General features: G+C 40.3%; 1 protein-coding gene across 6 annotated transcripts in view; it reads right to left on the reverse strand.

Moving 5' to 3' along the window:
* LOC134571809 (BTB/POZ domain-containing protein KCTD5) overlaps nucleotides 1-16,924 on the reverse strand; it is a 39,444-nt gene extending 22,520 nt beyond the window's left edge. For 4 of the 6 annotated variants that reach the window (XM_063430416.1, XM_063430412.1, XM_063430415.1 and 1 more), the window contains exons 1-2: nucleotides 16,616-16,924; nucleotides 1,054-1,162 (exon numbers count right to left, since the gene is read on the reverse strand). In XM_063430416.1, coding sequence (XP_063286486.1) covers nucleotides 1,054-1,162; nucleotides 16,616-16,825 — 319 coding nt within the window. In that variant the 5' untranslated portion in view covers nucleotides 16,826-16,924. The remainder of the gene's footprint in view (nucleotides 1-1,053; nucleotides 1,163-16,615) is intronic. The other 2 variants (XM_063430413.1, XM_063430417.1) reach the window with 2 other exon arrangements.
* Between the last annotated feature and the right edge of the window lie 3,771 nt (nucleotides 16,925-20,695).

A 20,695-nucleotide genomic window follows, 5' to 3' on the forward strand; every position in this document is an offset into this window, starting at 1 on the left:
AGCCAAGGGAGACGTAAACTGGTTAATTTATATAAAAACCCAAATTCTAGCTATATCTGAAAAATTTAAACACTCCACACAAAGCTTTTCAACAAGCTAAAGTGCTTTGAGTTCTGGAGTGTCCCTTTATTATGTACAGTTTTATATTCCTATTTTTGCCAATTCTGAATGGCATACAAAGAAAAATTATAATACCTACACACACGCGAACAGGCAAATACCAAGGAAGAATTCCATTTAAAAACACAATGCAGCTGAACTGGTAGATAAACGTATTTACTACATATCCAGCTTTGCTTGCGGCTCAGTCACGTTTTCGCAGCTACTGCATCAAGGTCTGTTTCTCACAGAACGGATTGCAGGGGTTCAAAATAATATAAAATATATAAATAATATAGGTCACTTATTGACTGTAGAATCAAGCAGCCAGGGTGCCTGTTTTAATACGAAGCATGACAGCTCCCATGCATGGGCGACATGTATTTTAGAAACAGATGCCATTCTACTTGCAAGCCAGGTGGATTAGGGTTTAGTTTTACTAAAAACACCCCAAAACAAAAATTCCAAGCCACAAACGCAGTCATCCTGCTTTAAAATGACTACGTGCATCATGCTTGAGATATCAAACAAATGCAAGTATTGTTAAAAGCATTCATTCTAACCAGGTGTCAGTTACACACCCTTGTGAAAAGTATTAAATATCATGAAACACGCCATGCAAACAGGTAATTCGGCTTTTTCACATTTATAAGATTCACTCGTGTAATTGTGTCACAATATCAAAAAAAAAAAACCAGGTAGATTGGGAGACATCCTCTGACAAACATCAGTGTACATCAAACAAACAGTCTAATAACCTTTGTTGCATGACCATAGTTATTTATTTTTATTTTTTTCTAAAACCGTATATTTCCCAATCTGAGATTTGTGTGAACTTTACTGCTCACTTTCTACAAGCGACAATTCTTGCTCCAGTCAGACCAGTGGATGAAAACCTGTCTGAACCATTTAAACCTCTCACTCAGATTTAAGTGAACTACTAAAATAACTCACCTTCTTCTGCAAGGTCTCGGTTTATCACCAGTTTTCCGTGTCTCAAGTAATTCAATACTGGACCAAAGTATGTTGGGTCTCGGTCTATTAGATAGGCACCCGTTTCATCCTAAGGAAAAAAAACATTGAGATCACAACATGAGCCAAGAAGACTTAAGTGAGAGAATGGCAGAAGACATTTTAAATGGCAAAATATACATGTGCACAAAACTGAACACAGACACCCTTTAGGCTGCCAGTGTCTTAAAGGAATACTACAGGTTTTGGGGTTTTAAAAATTTCTCCAGCAGAATGAATAAAGAGCATCTCACGAAAAGTATATATATATACACACACACACACACACACACACACCGTTCAAAACACTGAAGTGTAATTGTGCTTTGAGGAATTCATAAGAGCGGCTCAATTCCTCCCCCTTTAGAGAATTCTCTTATGCCACGCTCTTTGAGTACACCTATTCCCTATTGTCTTTTATATTCAACTTTCTGCCATGTGTCAGACTTAAATACCCAAGTGCAGCCATTTTGTTCTCTATCCATAAGGTTTGTCCTTATATGGGATTGATTTTACTAATCGATTATGGGAGAGTTTTATTGGAAACAAACAGAACCTTGCTTTAAGCATCACTCATTAGGTTTCTTCAACTTGACTGCTACACACGAGGAAAAATAGTCTGTATAGCAGACTAAAGTACTCAGAAGAATAATATATATATATTTTTTTTTTTATTTTTTTCTGATGAAAGTCCTAGAAGAGGACTGAAACGTCGAGCTGCCATTTTTAACCATGTTTAAATAAAGTCTATACTTTTTATCTACTCTACACAAACCGTGAGTGCTGGTCATACTGTACATCTTTGAGATATAGATATAGAGATATACATATATATACATACACACACACGATCAAATCTGCTTCTATCGCGCATTATATCTAAAAAAAAAAAAAAAAAAAAAAAATCGCTTATTTTCTGGTGACAGATCCACTTAAAGTTAGTAGAGGATTGCTCATCCAAAAATGCCTTCATCCAGATTAAACCTGATCTGCCCTCATCCTGTGTTTCATTTCACCATCCTCTTGTCCATCTCTTGCAAAATAAATAGGAGGAATAAAAAAAAATAAAAAAAAATAAAGATTTAATGAAAGAAATCCAACAGATAAAAACCACATGTTCCTGGCCCCATCTGTTGCAGAACTGCTCCCTCCCCCCACATTGAAATATAATTCGAGTTTGAAGTGAAGAACTTTACTCAGAGTTGAGCGAACATTTTTCTTGACCCCGAACACTTCAGTAACAGTTCGGGTTCGATGTTCGGCAATTTAATGGCGCGTTTTGAAAAGGTGCAGGGCAGCCAATCAACAAAGCGTTTGACTTGTGTCGTGTGCCCTTTGAAGCCATCACAGCCATGCCTACTAATGTTATACTCAAGTGCACTTATTTTGTTTTTATGTCCCAATATTTTGGGGGCTACCCAAATTAAAAAAAAAAAAAAAAAAAAAAAAACAGTGCTGGCTTCCTCCTCCTCCTCCTCCTCCTCCTCCACATCCACCTCCTAGTTCAAGATTATTATTTTTAATTCATATGTATTTTATGTTATTTTAAGGTATTTCCCTATCCACATTTGTTTGCAGGGCACTTGTCCTACTCTTACCCCCATTTTACTTCCTTTTGCAGCCCTCTCCTGGACTTTTTTTAGAGCCATTTTAGTGCCCAAAAGTTTGCCGGAGTTCGGCAGAACCCGAACATCCAGGTGTACGCTAAACTCTACTCAAACACAGAATTTGAAAAAAAAACATACAATGGGAAACCATTGTAACCACCCCTTGTTTACCCCCTCCCCCCTATATTGCAGACAGCACACAACTTCTTTAATGGATTAACTGGTCAACAACTAAAGTTCGATAACTAAATGTTATTATAGAGCCCACATCTTTCACCAATAAGTAACATTGTACAGGAAACCTAAACGGTGTTCTTAGAATTAAAGTGACAAAAGATACCAAAACAACTTTAGCTTAAAGAATCCGTTTTGGCTTTATTATCTGCCATTTAGGAGTTAAATCACTTTGATTATGCATGCCTTACACAGCCTTCCTATACAGTTCCTGTAAAGATCTAATGTTTAAACTTCCTTTATGATAGTCTGTTTAATTTAAACATTCTCATCCCACTACTCTGTTCATAGCTTGCTAGAAACTGCAGGAGCCACCTGTGTGCAATTAGAGTTCAGTTTACAGAGCAGGAGACAAAACATTTTCAAGTAAGTTACATCTGCATAATCAAAAGTGACAACTCCTAAAGGGCAGAAAATTCAGTAGTGAGACAGCATGGTCATGATCTACACACCAAAACAGCTTTGGTAAGCTAAAGTTGTTCTGGTGACTAGTGTCCCATTAAAATAAATCTATTGAAGCAGATATCATGGATGATTTTTAATTGACTTTATTTTGAGACCCTTCTTTCTGAAGAATACACAATTAGAATGTTAGCTACAATTGACTCTAAAAAGGAATGCTCCAGGTAAGCAACGGAGCAAGGCATTCCTTTAACAAACCCCATCAAAAACTTCACATCAAACTAATTCAGCTTGTTTTAGAAAGTCTCCGCTGCTGGGAGTTATTTTAACCAAACCCACTATGAAACGTTTTTAGGTTTTAAATCCTGTAAGCGTTCCAGCAACCTGCCTGTCACTGACCATTCCGGTTTGACTGGATAAAGTGCTCCTTTGGTGTAGGTAAAAGCAGCAGCTTGCTAGACTAGAGATATAATGGCAATTCAAGCATTCTTTAATGCACTATAGAGCAGCACAGCAGGCTATCCTATGCACAGTAACAGTACAAACATTAATAAAGTAACATACATTATGGATGAAAGGAGACCGGTTTGTCCTGGAAGCTGTAGATTTTTTTATTATAAAGAAAACCAAACACAAATATATAAATGCAACCAAGTGCAGACCTTAAAGGATCACTATAGTGTCAAGAAAACAAAGCGGTTTTCCCTGACACTAAGGTGCCCTGAGGGTGCCCCCACCCTCAGTGTCCCCCGCGGCGCTGAAAGGGTTAAAACCCCCTTCAGCAGCTTACCTTATTCCAAGGCCGGGCTCCCTCGGCGCTGGTGACCTCTCCTCCCCTGTTCAACGTCAGCTGAGCCGAATGCGCGGCAAGTGCTGCGCGCAAAGTGTTTATGGGAAAGCATTTCTCAATGATGGAGGCGAAATGTGCCTCCAGCATAGCAGAAGCGCCTCTAGTGGCTGTCCAGAAGACAGCCACTAGAGGCTGGATAACCCCAAGTGTAAACATAACAGTTTCTCTGAAACTGCTGTTTGCATCTGAAGGGTTAAAACCTGAGGGACCTGGCACCCAGACCACTTCATTGAGCTGAAGTGGTCTGGGTGAGTATAGTGTCCCTTTAAAGACCCCCAGCACAGATTTCTACTTTATCAGGTGTGGGATACTGACCATATGGGAGGGTGGGGGGAGGGGAAGATATTGACAAGTTATAATATATTATACTTCCCTCTTAAATTAATTTTTAATGGGTTTTCAAGACACTAACCCTGGATAATATAAAAACCAAAGTAGAGGAAGAGATTTCAGTTAATGCTTGAAAACCATAGCTCTAAGTGAGATCTAGGTGGGGGAATAGCAAACGGTCTGCGAGAACCGGTTTGTGCAATATGGTCACCCCTCCAACCCATCAGCCTTATAAGAAGTTCAATGAAAGCAAAAGGATGCTAGTAAACTAGTCAGATTCTCTAGGATACACATTTTCTATGGTCTCTATAAGCAGGACAACTTTGAGCATGTAAAGACTGGTTACCGTATTTTTCGCTCCATAAGACTCACTTTTTTCCCCCTCAAAAGTGAGGGGAAATGTCTGTGCGTCTTATGGAGTGAATATGAAGCTTTACTTACCTGTCTTGCAGCGTTGGCCAGCAGCACAGGGCGCACCGTGGTACTGGAACTTTAATTTCATGTTCCGGTTTCCGGCGGGACTGAAAGGAAGTGTGCACAAGCTGAGTGTGCACTTCCTTTCAGTCCCGCCGGAAACCGGAACATGAAATTCAAGTTCCAGTACCGCGGTGCGCCCTTTGCTGCCGGCCAACGCTACAAGACAGGTAAGTAATTATGGGACAAGGGGGGGGATGAAGTCTATGGGGACAAGGGGGGGGATGAAGTCTATGGGGACAAGGGGGGGGATGAAGTCTATGGGGACAAGGGGGGGGATGAAGTCTATGGGGAGGGGGTGGGGATGAAGACTATGGGGAGGGGGTGGGGATGAAGACTATGGGGAGGGGGTGGGGATGAAGACTATGGGGAGGGGGTGGGGATGAAGACTATGGGGAGGGGGTGGGGATGAAGACTATGGGGAGGGGGTGGGGATGAAGACTATGGGGAGGGGGTGAGTGAAGACTATGGGGAGGGGGTGAGTGAAGACTATGGGGAGGGGGTGAGTGAAGACTATGGGGAGGGGGTGAGTGAAGACTATGGGGAGGGGGTGAGTGAAGACTATGGGACAGTTTGTTCAGAATATTTTTTTTCTGGGTTTCTTCCTCTAAAAACTAGGTGCGTCTTATGGAGCGAAAAATACGGTAATTTATGTTTAAAGGCAGAAGGTCACCTCTCCGGAATGAATAACACATTGAAAATCCACTATAAACAGAGTAGCTTTACATTTATATTAAGGAGTCAGTGTATGACAACAGCTTAGAAAAAGTGGTTTGGGGAAAGGGGGGGGGAGAATAGATTGGATTTGGGCAAGCATTGCCAATAAAAGAAGAAGACATGGTCTAATTTCTTCGCTTCCTTTATTCTGACTGGCAGGTGCAAAGGACATGGCTTCCAACAATGATTGACAGGGAGCCAAGACGTAAGCGCCCAATTGTTGGATGAGGAAATAAAAAATAAAAATAAAAAACCCTGCAGATGCCAAGTTTTAACTTTTCACAACAGAAATACATGTATTTGCTGGTAAAGAGATAAGCAACCATTAAAATTCCTGGGATGGTGAGAACCCCATTTTAATGTGCAAATAAAGGAAGACCTTCTGGCACCTGGACAGTTATCAATTGGAGGAATGCAATCAACTATAGCTGGAATACAAGCAAAACACACATGGGATATGGCTGTGGAATCTAAAAAGAACAAACACAGTTTAATTTTAACAAATGTGCACTGTACAAAAAAAAAAACAAAAAAAACACTCACAAGATGTAGACATGTGCGTAAAGGGTGCCTCCCCCGATATAATTGGGGGGCTATGGATCCCTCTCCGCAAGATAGCATCAACTCAGGACTCCGTATGGTAGTATAAAATAGCTTTTATTATAAATCAAATAAAATTGGCAAAACAGCAGCAGTTGTTGTATGTGTTTCGTCCCACAATTGGAGCTTCCTCAGAGACCATAAAACCAAAGTAAATTACAAAGATAACAGACATCTGTAATTTACTTTGATTTGATAGTCTCTGAGGAAGCTCCAAGTGTGGGACGAAACACTTACGACCGCAACTACTGCGGTTTTACCAATTTTATTTGATTTATAATAAAAGCCGCTATTTTATACCACCATCCAGAGTCCTGATTTACTGCAGACAGGGATCCATAGCCCCTCCAATTACATCAGGGGGAGGCACCCTTTGAACACATAATAAGTTAACATCTTGTGAGTGCATATTTGTACAGTGCACATTATTTGTTAAAATGGTATTACGCTAGGTTTTGTCTGTTCTTTTTAGATTCCACAGCCATATCCCATATGCGTTTTGCTTGCATTCTCAAGATTAGCTGGGAAGTGATCCTTGGGAAGATAGATAGACAGATTTTTTTATTTTTTATTTTTTTTTTAGAAAAGGGTATTAACTGTACTCTTCTGCTTTTCCACATCGCCCAGGTACACAAACATGACCCAGCACACATGAAGAAAACCCAAACCACTTATTTTTTACTAGCAAGTTTTAAATTTTACTAGACATTCAGTTTAACTGCAATGTTAACCATTATACAGCCAACAGTAGATATTTCTTATTATCCTACTTTACAAACCATAGTACAGACACCCACGCGTTTCCGCTAGCATTTCTTGTTTTGTGTGCAAGTGATCAGACATTGTCGAAAATCTATTGAAATCAATTTGCTTGTGCTTATTGAAAAAAGTGAAGGCAACATTAGCTTCCTCGCACGTTCAGGGAACAGATGCTTCACAGTAATTATTTTAATTTAGTTGCTTCTGACATCTTGCTAGAAAAGGCATCTAAACAAATCAAGAATTCCCAAGACGTGTATTGTTTTTCCCCTTTGCAAGTTTGACACTTGTGACTGAATGAGAATAATGAGTCTGTTATGCAACTGGAAGCCTGATAAACATGAGTGATATCATCCAGTCTCTAGCAGCTGGGGACCCGGGCCATCACGTTACAGGCCAGGAAACCCCATGTAGACCGAACATCCTGCCTTCAAATGTTATCAGAGCACAAGATTACTGTAAACCTAGTATATTCAGCACTTAAAGTGCCAGGCTGTTTTCATTAGCTACAGTAACTTATATCAAAAGTGTAGTACACTCGCAGTCTTATTTAACCCACCCACCCATATGCGGCAAGTTACTGATCCTTTTTTTTTTTTTTTTAGAATCAATAATACTAGTCATCTGGCCATGACTCACATCTAGGTTTCATTTTTAAGATACATTTAATTTCTTAATGTAGGGCATATACTTATTTTATTAGTATTTAATCCATCATGGAACCCAAAACTAACCAAAACACACTATAGGGAATTCCATACAGCCTTGAATTTCACATGGGGTATTAACATCTCCGACAAATCTTATGGAGATAAAAAAAAAAAAAAAAAAAAAGTGTAAAACCACCACACAACCGCCCTCCCCTGCCAGTTCAGTGTATCATCTACCATTCATAGCGGTCCCATTGCTTTCAGTAGGAATGTGTAGTGGATTCCATAACATTCCACCCAGCAGGAACAGGCAGTTCAGTGAATCTGATGGGTTGCATAAAACAACTGCCCAAGCGGATACTCGCCCTATGGCTTTTGCAAGGTTGTTAAGTTATGAACATGCCAAGTTTTCATACAGCATCCAAGAGAACAGCAAAACCCTCCATACAAGGTGTTTGTGTGGTTAGCTAGGAATCTCCCGATTTATGTTTTCTAATTCTAGGCACAGCTAAGCAATCCAAATCCAATATATTACTCTGTGTGACCAGATCTGCCAGTAATTCTGTACACAGAAAGATATACAAATAAAGAATGGAAAAATACCATTGTGTGTTCAGTTTCAACCTTGGTATACCACCCACATCTGGAAATTACATGGACAGATTTGTGCTACAGAGGTAGTTTAACAGCCCACCATTTCAACGTGCAGATTAAGGTTTTCCACTCATACTACACAGTTGGTAAAGGTCATCGGCACAATTTCCATTAAAGAGGCTCTTTCAACTTCTGTGGTCTTTTGTGGAGACCCTGATGGTGAAATAGCGGCTTGGTGTGCGGTGACTCAGTGGTGGAGTGCATGTAAAGATCTGCATGATGCTGTTCCACGTGGGTACTGCCATCTTCAGTTCCTGGTGCTTCATTTGCCACGAGCTCACATCTGTACTTAAGTCTCACACATGTGTTAAGCACAAATCTTTTATGGAGGATTCCTCCCCAAAACATGTGTTTGTGACCGATTGGAGACATGTCATGGCAATAAGTGTCCAATATTACTGCAGTCATGGTGATATTGCCATTTATGCATGATTCACTAGTGAGGCATCACAGAAATAGATGTATGGTCCCACAAGATGGCAATCATGAGATAACTGTCCCCTTGACTGCCATGCCCAGGATCTCCTATACATTGTCCCCTAACCAGGCAAAGGTAAACACGTGGGCTATTGCTATACCAGACAGCAAGAGCAGAATATAAACCAAGGGGGCCTTTTCATACATGGTCTGCTATTAACCTGAAAAATTACACATTTAATATACCAAGGAGTTTTGCCTCAGTTGCTGATTAACTATCAGGCATCTTTTTGGTTAGCATTGGGCCATAGCCAATATAGCAAATCAAAGAATTTTAGTCAAATGCTAGAGAATTTAGCTGAATGAAAGCTAAAGCACAGCTTCTACAAACAGAACTTTGCACATGCTAAGAGTAAAATAATGCATAATGGAATTATGGTCAACATGTTAACTTGCAACACATGGCACATCACGAGAGACAACACTGCATGATACCCACAGACATTCCCAAATCACTATACTAGGTTTTTGTTTTGTGCCAGTACTGGATATCTGTAGCTAAATTGATGTATTTCACAGGCTGGATAGCCACGTTTCACGAACATTAGGAAACGGATCTGTATACTTTATTTGTAATGGAAAAGTTAGACTTGAAATTTTCCTGCTTTTAGTGTGCCTGTCAGATTTTCAAGAGAGACATTTTTCTCATTGTCTCATCAGTTGGTGCTTTGCAAACCAAAACAAAGCAAACATTGCTTTGTATTTTAAAGGGGTGGGTGAGTTTAGGGCCTTCATTTTCATATGTACTTAAGGTTTTGAGTGGAGGCTAAATGGTAACACTCCATTGCAGTTTGTCCTTTGGGTGTTGAAAGGAAACAAAACAAAAAAATAAGTTCAGTTGTTGCTACTGTATGTAGTTGTACGAGGTCTATAAAGCCAGTGAAAGATTTATTTTTATCTTTTTTGGACAGTCTACAAAGATGTAGGCTCTCTCCACCTTTAAACAGATCCACCCAAGAATGTGATCTGAAATGACCAACCACGAATACCCATCAGTTGCCAAGGAAACCGTTTAACTTCCATTACTTTTCACTATAAATAAAGCCATGTTTATTTACCCCCCTCCCCCTTCACCATTTCAGCGTGAAGTTATGCCCAATATTAGAATTGGTAAACTTGGATGTAGAAAAACTTGGCTGTTCAGATGAGAACATGCAGAAGAGGCAAATTTGTCTTTATACGAAATAGTGCTATAAATACGCATTTCAATTAAAGCAGCACATTCCAAATAAGTCACTGGTGAAGGAAATGCAAAGCAGGGTTTTAAATTTACATATCTAAAAGTAATGTTTTCCCAGTAAACATCTCTTTGAATTGGGTCAATATTGAACAAAGTTTAAAATAAAATAGCACATAATAGTGGCCACTGTGACTAGCTGCACAGAGGATGTTTACAGATATCAAAGTGCTAAAACTAAAATTAAATTATAAACACTACTTTAGCTTAAAATGGGGATAGTTTCACGATAGAAACCTTTTCTCCAGACTTGGTCTTCGCAAGTAATACCAAGTGTAGCAGTTTCATGCTCACAATATACAGCATGTAATTGGTTAGATCTACCTATTTTCACTATAACAGAAGCAAAAAATGCAATACATTGCAATAAAAAAAAAAAAAAAAAAGTACAAAGACTTCACATCCTCTATATGGGGGGGGGGGGGGGGGACCATTTATCTGCAAAAACTTACAAAGTTAGTAAACTCCATTTCATTAATTGTCTTGCTATTAAAAGATGACAAAAAAAAAGTGTAAATATTGAGAGACAATGTGAAAATTCTTTTAAGCCGTGCTAAGGGTTTATATAGTGCGTAGACATGTCAAGCCAATCAGAAGTAGAAAGGAAATAAAAACACCACAGTTACACAACTTGCCTGTCTCGTACGTTTTGACAGTTGCTGGGCTACATAACTACATCGCTGGTCTCATTTACTTGTATGGAAGAAGACCAGAAACTCCACATTTACGAACGGGTCTAGTTTCATATTTACACTGAGTAAACACAGCAGAACGAAATACAAACTATAAGACGCCAGTTTCCATTTACCCGAGCTCAAAGCTCCTTTTAGTTGTAGATGGTGCTGTGAGCATCCTGACAGTGTAACCACCCTTTAAAACATATGGGATTTTTCCAATGTACTGGAGAGAGCAGAGACATTAAAAGCCTCCATTATCAACTTTTAACAGCTGTGCACAAAATTAACACAGGTCAGGAGATCTGGAGCATAAGACCTGCCATGTGTCAAAACAGAAAACAATGGATTAGATCCCACTGTTCGATTGACCCATTAGGCACACACTGCACCGTTAGACGTGCTCACTGAAATATGCAAAGGTGGCTTAACCCCTTAAGGACCAAACTTCTGAAATAAAAGGGAATTATGACATGTCACACATGTCATGTGTCCTTAAGGGGTTAAGGCACGACGGTTCATGCACAACATGAAATACCACCACAAAGGTTTCAGGTACTGTGGGCCAAACAGCCCAAGACAAATGTTGATGCAACGTCTAAATGCCAGTAATGTCCAAGATATTAAGAAACATTCAATAGAATACACAGTTTGCTCAGCTTTACCTTTTACCTCTCTCCCCCAAACGACCAATGACACCTCCTCCCCATATTTATAGATTTTTTACAAGACAGGTAAGTAATTATGGGACAAGGGAATGGGAGGGGGGCACTATGGGTGGGAAAGAGCACTATGGGACGAGGGGAGGTGGGGGGGGGGGGAACACTATGGGACGAGGGGAGGTGGGGGGGGGGGGAACACTATGGGACGAGGGGAGGTGGGGGGGGGGAACACTATGGGACGAGGGGAGGTGGGGGGGAACACTATGGGACGAGGGGAGGTGGGGGGAACACTATGGGACGAGGGGAGGTGGGGGGGAACACTATGGGACGAGGGGAGGTGGGGGGGAACACTATGGGACGAGGGGAGGTGGGGGGGAACACTATGGGACGAGGGGAGGTGGGGGGGAACACTATGGGACAAGGGGAGGTGGGGGGGGAACACTATGGGACAAGGGGAGGTGGGGGGGGAACACTATGGGACAAGGGGAGGTGGGGGGGGAACACTATGGGACGAGGGGAGGTGGGGGGGGAACACTATGGGACGAGGGGAGGTGGGGGGGAACACTATGGGACGAGGGGAGGTGGGGGGGAACACTATGGGACGAGGGGAGGTGGGGGGGAACACTATGGGACGAGGGGAGGTGGGGGGGAACACTATGGGACGAGGGGAGGTGGGGGGGAACACTATGGGACGAGGGGAGGTGGGGGGGAACACTATGGGACGAGGGGAGGTGGGGGGGAACACTATGGGACGAGGGGAGGTGGGGGGGAACACTATGGGACGAGGGGAGGTGGGGGGAACACTATGGGACGAGGGGAGGTGGGGGGAACACTATGGGACGAGGGGAGGTGGGGGGGAACACTATGGGACGAGGGGAGGTGGGGGGAACACTATGGGACGAGGGGAGGTGGGGGGGAACACTATGGGACGAGGGGAGGTGGGGGGGAACACTATGGGACGAGGGGAGGTGGGGGGGAACACTATGGGACGAGGGGAGGTGGGGGGGAACACTATGGGACGAGGGGAGGTGGGGGGGAACACTATGGGACGAGGGGGGGAACACTATGGGATGAGAACACTATTGGACAAGGGGAGGAAGGAGTTAAAGAACACTTGGACAATGGGATGGGAGTTAAAGAACACGATGGGACAGGGGAGGAGGGGTTTAAAATCACTATGGGACAGGGGAGGAGGGGTTAAAGATCATTATAGGACAGGGGGGAAGGGGTTAAAGATCATTATAGGACAGGGGAGATGGGGTTAAAGATCATTATAGGACAGGGGAGGGGAGTGGGTGGTAAGGAACACTATGGTCAGGGGAGAAAAAAAAAATATTCTGAACAAACTGTCCCATAGTAAGAAACACTATGGGACAGTTTGTTCAGAATATTTTTTTTCTGGGTTTCCTCCTCTAAAAACTAGGTGCGTCTTATGGAGCAAAAAATACGGTACATAATCTAAAAAATCTAAAATAGGCACATAATCTACAATTGTGTTCAGAAAATTTAAAGTCCTACAATACTAGACAGGCTTTAAAAAATAAAAAAGTACACTCACCAATGACTAGTGAAAATTTTGAGCTCTGATATACAACACCCCCACCTGCAGGGACTATAGAAACACATGCAAGCCTGGGAGGATGTTACATTTACGGTCTTCAGCCAGGAAACATTTGTTACATCCCTACTGCTCTACTACAGCAACTGTCAAAACAGTCAGAAACCTGGAAATTGGAATCAATGGCGTTGAAGATAGAATAGCCATGAATCCCCTGCTCACATACTAAGAGGACACATTTAAATTAGCTTAGCAGTATTTCTGGTAACAGACTTCCCCCACCATCTCATACACCACAGCTCATAAAATAAAATAAATAAAAGGCTTAGAAGACTAAAGAATGCAATATACACAATCATCCACATTAACAAGTTTGTGCGCTTTAGCAAATCAACCTTTTGTCCAAACTTTTCTAAGGATTTAATATTTCCAGAGAAACTTGATAACACCCCCCCTCCCTCCCCATATAGATCAAATTAAAAAATACTAAAGAAACACTTTAGTGTTAGGCATGCATCTTAGTATTTCTAACACTAGTGTCCCTCTGTCCCTGCATGCTACCTCCCTGCTTCCGAACTTACAGTCTCAATGGCACATGTCAGCACAGGTTTTAGGGATCACCATACAATCACAGATTGCTTAATAATGCCCACTAATCCACTTGTGCTGATGCAGCCAAGAGCTACAAATATTGAAAGAAAAAAAAAAAAAAAAGCCACACACACACACACACACCTGTGTGGCTTGGATACCATAGGATTGAAAATCAAGATATTCAGACATACATCCACACAAGAATGTCAGTGATGCATTTTATGCGAGGATCAAATTATCAGGTCCTGAGTTAATCTGCAAATAATTTCCCTACATCATGGACGAGTTTTCAAAGCGAAAAATAAGATCTATTGGCCACCATCACAAAGGAAACATGTGGATGCATGGACCTTCAGTTAGTCTTTGCATCACCACCTACATATTTGATCTGTACATAAAAGGAACTGACGCTTTCTTGATTTAGCCCAATCAAAACCGTAAAACTAAAAAGTTAGCAAACGATTGATTTCCCCCACCCAAAATAAGTTATAGGATTATTTTATGTCAGTTTATATACTTTGATGGCCAACACTAGGCAAAGCCTGTAAGTCAGTCAAATCAATTCCTGCAGTGTCACATGCACAGCAGATGCATGCATATGGTACAACTGAAAAAAGAAAAAAAGCGTGCTTGTACACAATTCTTCTATTGATGCACACATGCAAGTGTGTTTTGGCTTTTTATTAATTAAAACAGTTACCGTACTTGTACTGCTTTATTCGCTACATTCAACTCTGCAACTACATTTACCTGGGGAAATGAACGAAGAACTAACATTTCACTGGTAGTAATTTACTTTAAAAAAATAAATAAATAAATCCACTTGAAAAGCATTCTTGAACACATCAGGGATACCAAGTGACACTGAACAGAGCAAGATCCATTTACATTTTATTTGTGGAGACAAGCTGGAACCATTAGTCAGGCGAACAACACTTTCTAGATTGCAAGCCTGCAGACTAAATTCCCAAACTTTCTTCATCAGCCTGTATCTATCCAACGACCCAATTTAGAGTCAGTCACAAGAAGCGAGTAAAGTTTGCCTAGGTGTTTTCTGCATGACACATACTATTTAGCATCAGTCGTCGAATATGCATCAAAAGGAACTAAATTCTATTGCTGACATGTCACAAAATGACAATCCTTGGAAAAATTATGGATTCCCTTCACTCAATTTTCTCAGCAGTAAAAAGGATGCTCAGAGCTGTAGTAAAAAGATGGTCATTTGCACAAGTGCCTTTTTCTTGCGCCAAGCAAGTGTGCCCTGGCTTCCAAATTAAATTTTGCTACTTACTGCTCAAAAACATAAACCAAGCAACCTAGCGCTAGTTTACCAATTCTCAAATTCCACAAAATATTGGTGCAAAAGTCAAATACAAACAATTCTACAAATTTGGCATGAAAATGTGCAGCTGAAAAACTAAAGGTTACATTTCTTTAAGTCAGAAACACGCTTTTAAAGATCTTTAATCAAAATGAGATGTCCCAATGGCTTAACAAATGTCAAATAAAAATAAAACATACCTACACATAAGGATTTCTATTTATCGCCAGCAATAGAAAGCTAAAAAAATAAAATAAAATCAAACTATTGATCCATCTATCTTAGTTTCATAAAACTAATTGAGAACTCTGGAAAATGCTGACCTACCCTAGTTAAATCTTCTAACACGCACACATCAGCAGTTAGTGTAAGTGGTGATTGTACATAATCACCACCTACGTAATCCTTCATAATCTGTCACACAGGCCTGTTCTTATCCCTGCCCACTAATGCTTCCAGGTACCAGTTTACTCACAATATTAAAAAATGAATTTGTCAACAAACATAAGAGCATAGCAGTTACCAACAATTTATGTACACGAAACAAAGCCTATTGGAATACTTAATAAAATGATTAAAAATAAAATAATGTTAAATCTTTAGATCATACACACACCTATGGACTCTTCTCATTTGTACTCTAATCGATTGCACTCATGCTTCAACTTACTCAGACATGGTCAGCTGTTCAAGCCTCTAAGAGCTCTGTTACCAACTCCATCCCCAAACCTCCGTAATGTCATCACTATTTTGACATCCTCTACCGAGAAGTAACATTGCACTCCATTTACATCCTTGTCTTCCGGTTATCTTAGATTCTTAAGATCAACCAATCCTTCGAAAGTAATTAATTTCAGCCCATTAGTCAGATTTCTACTCTACCATACATCTACTTTCCATTATTCACAGGACCCCTCCAGGGACAGGTAGCCATTAGCCCTCAGCTATCAATTTCCACCACACTGTTTAGGGCTCTGTAAATGGAGTACTGGAATCTCTGGTCCCAAAGCAGATCTTCCCTACATTATTTATCGTTCATATCACACACTAAGCATTTACAGCTCTGGATCAAATAAAGTGATGGTCACACCTTGGTACATCTACCAATGTGAATATTTCCTGTTATTCGTAGACAGTCTAATTTGACTCCTACCCCCCTTTGCGCTTCTCATCATGATTTTTTTGTACAGGGATCTTAAGACCTCTTCCTGGACCATACATCAATAACAGATCAGAATCTGCCAAAGGAGCCGACTTCTCCGCCAAGTCTTCCAAGCTGTACCAACCTATGTCAACTTAGGTAGAGAAGCAGGAAATATATAAAATAACCTAGGGGATCAAGAGAAGTCCTACCTAATCTTCACCACACCACATTTTGATTATTATTTTTTTATTATTATTATTTTTAAATATACACACATACAGAGGAGAATATATATATATATATATATATATATATATATATATATATATATATATATATATATATATATACACATACACACACTCTCTCTCTCTCTCTCTCTCTCCTTCCACCAGAAAGAATTACAGTTGTCAACTCCCATCTCACTTATCCAGCCTAGGGAATATAATAGCCCATGGGGCTTAAACACCATAAATGAGGATAGACCTGGGTGAACATTAATTCAGAAGGAGACCCCTTTATTTAAAAGGTGCAGCCCCCCATTCCCAGTCCATATACCTTGTCTGAGTCCAGGTCTGGGTCTGCCTGGCACAGCCGATACAGGAAGGATTTGGGGTCCCTGCACAGAGTTTGCCTGGTGGTCAGGAAGCAGGTCCCCCCAACATTGAGCCGGACCCACTTGGAGCCCACCCCTTTGTCCCCCGAGGCCGCACACCGCCTGCACACCGAGCCCGCGGGGCCGTTCAGCTCGCTGCTCTTCTCAGCCATGTCCGCTGCCACTAACAGTCCCGGAACTGTCCGCCCTTTAATACCATCCTCCTCTCCTCCTCCTCCTTCTCCTCCTCTTGGAGGGGGGCAGGCGGGAGCGCGCACGTGTGACGCCACCCGGAAGCGGAAGTGTGGAATCCACCCGTGGGGGAATCTTCACAGGAATGCACCAACCGGAAGTCGCAAACAAAAATTACAAAAACATAATTTTAAAAATACACAATTCTGTCCAACAGTATAAGCTGCACTAGATTAACAGGGACACCTGTACTAATAGGGATCTGTGCATAAAGCAGCTCAATGGCTGTGATTATAGGCTGTACCAAGGGCTAGGTCCAATGGATTCCTCAGTGATGCTCACTCACACTATGATGGAGGGAGGCTAAATGTAAACCCCTTATGGACCAAACTTCTGGCATAAAAGGGAATCATGACATGTCACACATGTCATGTGTCCTTAAGGGGTTAAACTGATTTAAAATGGATAAAACACGAAAGGAAATGAGGGTTAGGAACGAAGTTAGCCTCACTCAATTATTATTCTAACTCACTTTACCCCACTCCCTCTAGCATGTAAGCTCATTGAGCAGGGCTCTCAACCCCTCTGTTCCTGTGTGTCCAACTTGTCTGGTTACAACTACATGTCTGTTCGTCCACCCACTGTACAATGCTATGGAATTTGTTAGCGCTATATTAATATTATAATAAAAGACATAATATAAATAGTAGAGGGTAAATAACAAGAAAACCCTAGAAATAGAGGAAGGCAGATAAGAGAACGTTTAGGGCTAAGGTGAGGTTTAAAATGAGGGTTAGAAACTAAGTTAGCCTCACTCAATTATTATTCTAACTAACCATAGAAATATTAGTGAGCAGATAACAGGAAAGGTCCGGAGGGAGTGGGGAGTACCCAGGTCACTTACTAATAATTTCTGCAACTAAAATGTAATTTAGAACAATAACAATGTATCTTATTTACACAGACGGATTTCTAAACACATTTATTGTAGTTTAAAGACACATTACTGTAGTATATTGCTGTGAAGCTCTGTTATACACTCACACACACCAACAATATGGAGTGCCTAGAAAAGAGCGACATTAAGGTAGAAAAGAGGGATAGAGGGATTTGGTTCCAAAATAGTGACTGTCCCTCCTGAATAGGGACACTTGGTAGGTATGCCTGGGGTGACAATAATTAGGATATGCTGTATGTGAATTCAATAGTGAAACATAAGTGTTCCAGTCACACTGGGTGATTCATGCAAGTGGGAATTGTCAGGAATACAAAGTGAATTTCCCCATTTTTGACCAAAGTACTTTACTCGGGAAATGTCACTTCTCTGAAAATTACAGCATTGAGTATAAAAAAATTAAATAACACCTACAACATGTTGTTTTTCATGAGATGCTCTATTATCTTTTCAATTTATTCAGAAAATTTAGCAGATGTCTTCATAATCCATTTAAGACAAGGCAAAGCAAGTTAGTGAGGCGAACATAGAGTCCGTTTGGGTTACATTAGAATTTGGTAATTACACAGTAACTCGTGTAGGTGTGATTTACAGCCCCCCTGGACAAATAGTTAGATAGTTAGAGAGTTAGATAATCAACTAGTTGAGGAAATAGTTAAAATGACAATGAAGGAGGACGTTCTCAACATGGGTGACTTTAATCTTCCCGATATGAACTAGAAAACCAAAACAGCTGCTTGTGCCAGGAGCACACATATTCTTAACTCCCTGCTGGGATTATCTATAAAACAAGTCATTGAGGAGCCAACTCGTAATGAGGCCATACTAGATTTAGTGTTAACAAATGGAGATTTGGTACCAGATATTACTGTAAGTTAAAGTTTAGGATCTAGTGATCACCAGCAAGTGTGGTTAAATATAAGAAAAGTGAGTCACACCACGCAAAAACAAAAAAGTTTTCGATTTTAGAAAAACAGACTTTTCTTAAATTAGAATACGCGTAAAGGAGTCTTTATCAGACTGGAGCAGTTTAAATGGGCTCCATGAGAAATGGGATTTTTTTAAAAGTTGCACTACTGAAAGCTACAGAAAATTCCATTAGGCTTGTCAGGAAGAGCAAAAAAATTAAGAAATCACTGTGGTACTCTGCAGAAGTGGCCAAAATAGTAAAAAACAAAAATTAGCATTTAGTAGTTATTAAAAAAAAAAACAGAGTGAGGAGAAATACAGATCTATGAGATTAGGCAGAAAGAGGCAAATCAAATTATAAGAGCCTCCAAAGCGCACACAGAAGAGAGAATTGCACAGTCAGTAAAAAAAATAAAATAAAAAAAAGGTGAATAAAACATTTTTTAGATCCATAAATGAGAAAAGGAAAGTAAAACAAGGATTAGTAAGACTAGAAACAAAAAAAGGAAGGTATGTATAAGAGGATAAAGGTCTAGCTGACTGCCTCAATGAATATTTTTGTTCTGTATTTACAGCTGAAAATTAAGGAGAGGGACAAATGAGGATAAATTCTTAACTTCAGTTAAGAAAAAGGACAAATGAGTCATTTGTTACATGTGAGTTTATAGAGGAAGAGGTTCTATGTCAAAAGTAAAGGCAAATAAGTCGATGGGGCCTGATGAAATACACCCAAAGTTATTAAATTAAAAATTATTGGTGTCCGAGCAAAACCATTTACAGATTTATTTAACCAATCATTGTTAACAGGAGTAGTCCCAGAAGATGGAAAATTAGCAAATGTTGTACCCCAGTGGTTCCCAAACTTTTTAGGTTCAAGGCTCCCTTAATATTTCAATATTTTTCCAAAGCGTCCCAAGTTAAAATAATTTCCTAGGTTTTATATATATATATATATATATATATATATATATATATACACACACATATATATATATATATATATATACACATACATACATACACACATACAGTTGCAAGAAAAAGTATGTGAACCCTTTGGAATGATATGGATTTCTGCACATATTGGTCATAAAATGTAATCTGATCATCATCTAAGTCACAACAATAGACAATCACAGTCTGCTTAAACTAATAACACACAAAGAATGAAATGTTGCCATGTTTTCATTGAACACACCATGTAAACATTCACAGTGCAGGTGGAAAAAGCATGGGCGTAGGAACCCCCACAGATCTGGGGGGGGGATAGCATTCTTACTCGCCGGGTATATTCTGATTCAGTAAACTGAGAGTTGTTTATCCCATTGTACAGTGCTACGGAATTTGATGGCGCTATGTAAATAATAAAATAATAATAATGTTACATTTCAGTGTGTGTGTGTGAAATAATATAATGTGAAGCAAATCAGTGTATCGCATAGCTCCACAACTATACAACTGACAGTAATGTGTGAGGTGCAAGTACATCACAGAACACCTCAGCAATAAAATGCATGGGAAAGTGCAGTGTGTGAGTGTATCACAAGCTCTACAGCAAAATAACTCACAGGAACGTGCAGTTTGTGAGCGTATTACAGATCACCTCATCAATACAATGCACAGGAATGTACAGTGTTTGAATATATATCAGCCAACCCAATGCGTGGTAAAACACTGCGCTGCACCAATCAGCATCTCCTCACAGAGATGCGTTGAATCAATGCATTTCTATGAGGAGTGTTCAGCGTGAATGGCAGTGCTGCACGTTGTGCAACACTGGACTAGGAAGCACCTCTAGTGGCCGCCTGATAAGGTATTCCTCCGCAGTAATGTAAATACTGCCTTTTTCTGAAAAGGCAGTGCGCTTACATTAAAAAGCCTGCAGAGACATGCTATAAACACCAAAACTACTACGTTTAGCCGTTGTGGTTCTGGTGACTATAGTGTCACTTGAATATAGAGGGAAATAAAGAATCATCACAAATGT

This window comes from Pelobates fuscus, chromosome 8 (assembly GCF_036172605.1).
Source record: "Pelobates fuscus isolate aPelFus1 chromosome 8, aPelFus1.pri, whole genome shotgun sequence".
Taxonomy (NCBI): Eukaryota; Metazoa; Chordata; class Amphibia; order Anura; family Pelobatidae; genus Pelobates; species Pelobates fuscus.